The sequence below is a fragment of the Brachionichthys hirsutus genome, chromosome 2 (assembly GCF_040956055.1).
Source record: "Brachionichthys hirsutus isolate HB-005 chromosome 2, CSIRO-AGI_Bhir_v1, whole genome shotgun sequence".
In the NCBI taxonomy this organism is placed as follows: domain Eukaryota; kingdom Metazoa; phylum Chordata; class Actinopteri; order Lophiiformes; family Brachionichthyidae; genus Brachionichthys; species Brachionichthys hirsutus.
In genome coordinates, this window is record NC_090898.1 from 3,632,830 (window position 1) to 3,640,103 (window position 7,274).

The 7,274-nt window shown below is 40.4% G+C and overlaps 1 protein-coding gene across 1 annotated transcript; it reads right to left on the reverse strand.

Moving 5' to 3' along the window:
* Positions 1–675: 675 nt before the first annotated feature.
* Positions 676–6,519, reverse strand: slc26a6 (solute carrier family 26 member 6; the record flags this gene model as incomplete). The annotated part of the gene is made up of 5 exons (XM_068750667.1): positions 676–856; positions 4,718–4,808; positions 5,712–5,766; positions 6,100–6,243; positions 6,406–6,519. Coding segments are annotated over 5 exons (585 nt in total), but the record flags the coding sequence as incomplete, so codon positions are not given.
* Between the last annotated feature and the right edge of the window lie 755 nt (positions 6,520–7,274).

Genomic DNA, 7,274 nt, shown 5'->3' on the forward strand with positions numbered 1-7,274 from the left:
TAAAAGAAACAAGCAAGCACTGAGTCTCATTTTTATATTAGTTATTTCTTCAAAGGTCAACTCTAAATTTAGAAAATAGACAATTTTCACAGTCTTTCTTATGTACCTCTGCCAAATCCAAGCACACACACACACACACACACACACACACACACACACACACAAACACACACCTATCCTAATCTTTGGTACTTGAACTTCCTTTAACCTCGCTCCCTTCACACACAAGACTTTCCACGCACCGTCCAGCTAAACACTAACCCATATCTGGATGGTGTCCAATGAAGGGGACAGTATCGTCTGACACATTGCCAGAGATGAAAATAACAACTTGAAGCCGAGGTGATCCGGTGTCATCTTTCAGCTCTGGTGAGCTGACAGCTGGCCAACTCAAAAACAGAAGGTCATCATCGGCTAACTGGTCGATGAAGAGAAGCCGTGGCTGTCTATATGAGCAATATGGAAATGTTGTCTTTGTCAGTTTTCCTATGAACTTCTACAATTAGGATTCATTGTGATAAAAAAAGACTATTATTTTATCTAATGCACTGATTTCTGGTCTATTAAGTCATTTTAGGGGGAAACAACTCATTGCGCAGCCATTATGCAAGGACAATAAAGGTTCTCCGTTCTATTCTATTTCTACATGGCTCGTTTGCGCTGCGCATGACAGGATCATAACAGGTTCCACGAATAACCGTGAAAAGTCTGCATCGTGCACGTGAAAAAGAAATCCTCGTTGCCACTGAACTTGTAGACGACGGATGAGTGGATTATTACTGGCAGCTGTTCCGAGTCCTCCTTTTTGCTTTCATCTCTGCTGCAATCCGTGTCCGTGCGCACGCACGGGGAGATTCTACAACGGGACACGAGGATAATGCGCGCATGCTTGCAGAAAAGGGGAAATGTCTGCTCTGCGCAGCCTCTGATTCACAAATGTAAGCGTTGTAAAAAAACAACAACAAAAAAACCCACACACAACAAGGACGAGCATCGGATGGAACCGCGCATATCGGTGCGCGTAGTCGCCTAGTGGAAGACGCGCAACATCACCAGGAGCCAATGCGGATGTTACTGAATGAATGTGGTGGAAGGGGACAGAAGATGCAGCATGTACGAAAAGATCACTACAATAAGTTACACTGGACCTAATCCGGCTCAGGGCTTGATGTCGGAGATCAAAGAGCCCGGGGGGGGGGGGGGGGGGGGGTCTCCAAAATAAGGTCATTCCTGAGTCCCGCAGACGCGCTGTTTCAAGTAAAATCCGCCGCAAATAAAATGTCATAATAGCATAATTATATGACAAATAGAGAGGGAACCAACCTGTGCAGAAGAGTCTGCAGAGAAGTTTCAGTTTCTTCTTGATCAATTCACTCTCTCTCGCGCTCCCTCTCTTCCTCTCTCTCTCTCTCTCTCTGCCTGTCCTCCTCTTCCTCTTGCCACCCGCCAAGAGAAGAATGCAGTGCGACGGCTAAGAACCTAAACAAGTCCTCTCTCTCTCTCTCTCTCTCTCTCTCACTCACTCTCTCTCACGCACACGCACACACACTTCCGAACCTCATCAAGACTGCTGGAAGAACTGGTTTGACACACAAACTGGAAATTGAAATTCTACAGACACGCGAACCAATGGCTTTATTAATGGTTATCAAAAAACACAGAAACAAGCCAAACAAACACAAACAGCTGGCATCGATAAATGGCAAACAAAAAATGAAGCCAATTACACTTTTGTCCCTAAACACAAAACATTATCCACCTTCATTGTGTGCCGGTTTGACCTTATCCCATTTGACATTGGGTGAAGGGTCGAGGATGGACATTTCATCACAGGGTCAACACACAAACACGCAACAATTAATTTTTGAAAAGGCATGAACATTATGTATGACTAAAGAGGAAAGCCAAAGTCAAAGCCCTTCCTCCAACATGGCATGAGAAACTCGCACATCTTTGAAGGCAACACAAAGCTAAGGGAGAACAGTTCAATAGCGAAACTGGATCTTCTGGAGACCCAACATGTTGCAGGCATTGAAATCATAATGAACTCTGTAATTTTCATTTAGATTGTGCAAATGAATGCTTGTCTTTTCCTTGCCATTGTACATAATGCCCCAGCTTTTTTGTTTTTAAAATGGTATTGATTGTCCATATAGGAGACTTGACTGGATAACATTTCTGGATGATATTGTGATGTTTTGTGTCTGTGAACATTCACCTTCAGAAATGACTCAGAATCAGGTTTTCTCAGTTATTCATACAGTTTGAGAAAGTATTTTGCACACAGTGCACAGGTAAAGTGAGTCCACTTTACAAGTGAGATAGTTTGAATATGTAAAAGGACTGTAATTAATGCAGAAATACTCAAATACAAAACTATTCAATTCAGTTCAATTCATGTGATTTATAAAATGCCAGATCATAACAGAAAGTCTTCTCAAGGCACTTTACAGGTGTAGCAGGGAAAGACAGAACCCAACTTGTCCCACAAGAGCAAGACCTTTTGTGACAAACCACTGAGCTTCCCATGGGCATTGTACAACCAAACTGACAGTTTCGGTTTGAATACCTGTGCGACTTTTAAAGAAAGGCATGAACAGTAGAAGATTTCTAGACTTTCATGAATTAGCCAGTTCCTAAATTATAAATTTCGTTAGTGATACAAGGCAATAAATTTACAGTTGTAAAAATAAAAAATAAAAGAATCGCAGATGACTATTAAAATGTAAATATTTGTTAATAATTCTGTTAATTAAATCAACACCCAGTGAAGATCCATGCCTCCATGTCTGCTTCCTCCATCATTCGGTCAGTCTTTACAATATCTCTGTGATCTCTGATGAGACAGAAGGACAAAAGAGATTAAAAAAGTAACCGGAGAGAAGAGGAGGACAGATACGATGTAGGACAGAGAACAAGAAGAGAAAAACACCAGCCTGGTTTTCCAAACGTGTGCCAGCTTTCTTTCTATTTCCCCTCCTGTGGCATTGAAGTAGAGATGAATGAGGAGGAACAGAGTGGGGTTGTGAACATTTGGCTCTGTATGTCTCAGTCCCAGAAATAATATCAAACTGTTTTAAATGTCATGTTTTCCCTCCGCACCGCGTGGATTACCTGCATTATGTTACATATTGCATGTCTGCTGGGCCTCTGGGGTGAATATAAGGCTAGCAGCTTTCTGATGAGTGAAAACTCTTGTCTCCCCTTTTATTGATGGCCTTTAATGAGTGGAGATAAAAGGGTTTGACATTAAGTGAGTTGGTACCATAGAGACCAGACGAATATCTAACTAGATAACTCACTAACTCTGTTTCTTTAAAACACCACTCACACATTCAGGGCTGCTGAGGGAGCAGAAACATTTCCTTGTGTCTTTCCGGTAAGGGTGTTTTAATTAAGGTTTTTTTTTGTCATTATTTGTCAAGTTAACTGAAATAACTGTGAGGGGAGGTGTAATATATAAAGATATTGTTGATACATTCACAGTTTTACATGCATCAGTTTGCAAAAATGTCCACATAACTTTGTTGCACTTCTATCTTTGCATTTGAATCCAGATGAGGGTGCTGTGTGATGTTCTGAATGTTAATCTTCAATAAAATAGAAATACGAGCTAAATCAGCACTATTTAAACAAGGGGCCTGGCACCCCTAGAAAACTTTTAATATGTTCTTGCACCCCCTAACAAAGTAATATCTCACATGAAGAATGCAATTTATGAAAACCTGAGCAACAAATTTATGCTATTAAAGTGTTGTTAGGTATTAGTAAATAAATATATTTAAATGTCGTCTTAATTAATTAATTAATTAATTTGTTAGTTTCATAATCCAAGGTTTGGCACCCCCTTAAAAGGTGATCCAGCACCCCCGGTTGGGAACCCCTGATTTAAACAATGGCTGTAATGACTGCATAAAGCCTCGAGGGAAAGGGGGTCCCTCTACCAACCACAGTTCTCACCTGACTCCGCAGCGTATCTCACATCTATGGAGCTCTGGCTCCTTTCAATCCTCATCTGTGCCCCAATTTATCTGAGAAATGTCTTAAAGAAGAGAGAGACCAATATTCTCTTTCCATCATAAGAAGGGGAAAAAAGGTAAGGAAGGTACATATAGGACTTTAATTCATTATAACTGTAATAAATGGACATTTTCCCAGACAGTTTCTCCCAGGATCAAAAATTTACACTCCATCTCTTGCTAATGACTGCAAGGAAAATTTTAACAATCTGCTGGATGAAACCTGAACCACCTACAATAGCACAATGGTTACAAAAAATAAGACAAGTATACTCTATGGAACAATTGACTGCACAATTACGGTTACAAACACCTGTCTTTGAAAGAAAATGGGATTTAATCAAGAACTTTCTCAATGTCACAAATCAGCCTTCATTTTAAGTTATTGCAATGGTAATTCATTTATGTTGTGTAATGCCCGGTCTCAGAACACTGTTTGTAGTAGCTAATTTTTTTTATTTTATTTTTTTTTTATTTTTTTTATTTACATTTATTTTTATTTTTTTTAAATTTTTTTTTTTTGTTGTTGTTATTTATTTTTTTATTTATTTTTAAATTTATTATTATTATTATTATTATTATTTGTACTTGTTGTTTCGTTTTGTTTGTTTTTTCTGTGAATAAAGTTAAAAAAAAAAAATAAAAAAAATAACTGTAATAAATGATTCTGTGCCCAGCAGTGTGAGCAGTTATAGTACACCACGGCATCATGGACGGTGGAGAAGAGGCAGGACTTTGTCACTTTTTCCTTAAAGAAGCCTCCAGCATGCAGGCTGTCCATCACCGCGGCTGGAATGACAGGGAGAGAGAGGGCCAGTGACGGACGTGCAGGCTTGATGGGAAGTGTCAGTGAGAGGGGAAATAAGCACAACTTGAGGAGAGCTTTCAAAGAAGAACTCCAGATCGTCCTTGCATGAACTCAACCTCGCTCTTATTCCTGAATGTGGAAATATTCTCGTCCGCTTGCGACTTCAAATCTTTATTGCTTTACTCACCACGGGCAACCTGGTGCAGCAATTAGAGCCGCAGATCCTCTGAAAGGAACTGAGTGAATTCCAGCATTGTGGCTGCAAGATTTATTGTCCTGCAGACTCACATATTATTCCAGACTAGTGTGTGAAAATAAAGCAGAAAGCTGATTCTTTGCTTCAGTAAAAAGCAGCCAAAGTGATTCCTGTCTCCTTTTCTATCCTTTCAACTCACATTCACATGATTCACACATTCTTCTCATATTTGTGTTAAAAACATGGAATGGCGTGTTCTAAAAGGCATAGTGACCACATACTGAACCGCTTCCTCCTACATCAGAATAACATCGGAAAGAGCTCAAAATAACATCCGGTGTTATTGAACAAATTAAAATTGTGTAGCTGAGCGGACCGGAACAAGAATGCAAGAATAAATCCGGGAGTATGTGGGACAAAAATGGGATTTTGGAAGATTTCTCTCAGGGGTTTGCTGACGAAATAAAATTCAGCTCAAAAGGAATAAAATATTATTTCATGACAGAAGGGGAGACAGAGCCACAGAAATTGTTCTGTTGTCACGCTGATACAGAAAGCAGATGTTCAGACACACGAACAGTGACAAAGCTGTTCTGGTGGTGTTCTGATTTTTTTTTTTATTAGTATTTTTTACTTGTTTGGCTGAAATGAAACTTAATTTTTTTCCTATTTGAGTTTCGGGTCTTACTTTGGCAGCTGGCGAGAACAACCTCTACACCAATTTCTCCGTAGTCCTTCCGGATCTGAAAGACACATTTGAGCTCAGTCCAAAGGTCACAGTGAGGAGTATTTCATGAGTCTGACGACTCGGTTTACAGCAACTGAATGCCAGGGAAGGGAAGGGTTAATGGAGGATAAACTGTAGGGAGAGGTGACAAAGTTAAGAGTTGTCTGAACCAGCTTTTGAAGCCGCATTATAAGAGAGGAGAATGTTGAATTCCTCCACAGGAACCTGTTAATTCTACCAAAACTCAACTCAGACAAATAAACTGTTGAACTTGTAAAATCTGCATAAATGTGGATTCAGCATTTCCCTCTCTGCATTCACACACATTTGATTGTTGCCATATTCATACCCGACACAGCGTCTTGACTCCAACAACATCCAGGAAGTTGACAGGGCTGAGGCCGAGTTCAATGGCGCTGGGGAGCGAGGGGTCGGGCTCGCCTTCCATCTCAATGAAGGCCATGTCCTTCTTCTCCTCGTTCTCTGACTCCCCCTCCTGCAGGAGGCGCCATGACACCATAAAAGGACAATATTTCAGATGATAAATCACAATGAAAAGGCATGTCTCAACCAGGAATTTAGGAATGCTGAAGTGGTTCTTTGTTGCTATTTGTTTTTTATTGCTGTGGGAACAGTTCAAGGTTGAGGTCACCACGTTCACTGGACTGGTCCTCTCCAGTTTCTGTGCATTTCTCTTCTCATGCCTCTTCCTTTTTTCCTCCAGTGTCTTCTTTTCTGACAGAATCTTGGTGATGTCAATGTCGGATGACAAAAAAAAAAAAAAGACAGGCACGTTCGTTCACAGTCAAATTCAATTTATTTTTTACAGATATTTTTCTCGTACTGTACTCCTTCCAGTCCATCCAGACTGGGAGAGGCAGACGAATGGAATGCTGTTGTCTTTTCTTTTCACATAACTGTGTGAGATCAAGACCGCTGTAGCAAAGCCTCTCTATGATCAGGAGGCTTGATGTTTTTAAAGTGGGTTCTTGTAAACATGAAATGAGCTATAAAAGTTTTAAAATGAAAGACAGACCCTTTCCTGCAGCAGGAAATCCCCCCCGTTCATATGAGGGATTCCGTCATGATATTTCAATGGAGAAGTTCGGGGGATGAAATCCACAGCTCTCTATCAGCATATATAAAATAATTCCAAACTAACTGAACTATTTCCCTTTGCCGGATTTGTGGATCCTTAACACATGCAGATGTTAGAAAGGAAAATGGCAAAAAAAAGAACACATCTGAAACACTAAAGACAGAAAACCCTGCTATATTTGGATTCTGTTTGGCAAACTGCTGATCAAACCAGAAAGTTATCTCACTTGGAATAAACCACTGTCATGAAACGGACCTCTATATATATAAAAAAGGATGTCAACAGGTTTACCGTACATGTTTTAGGAAATATCATGGAAAATAAGTAATACAAGTGGAGGCTAAATCAGGCTGTACGGCATTACCAGGTGCAACAGACCATTCCAGCCCCAGCACCACCGCTCACTGCTGCACGCCGGGCCCCAG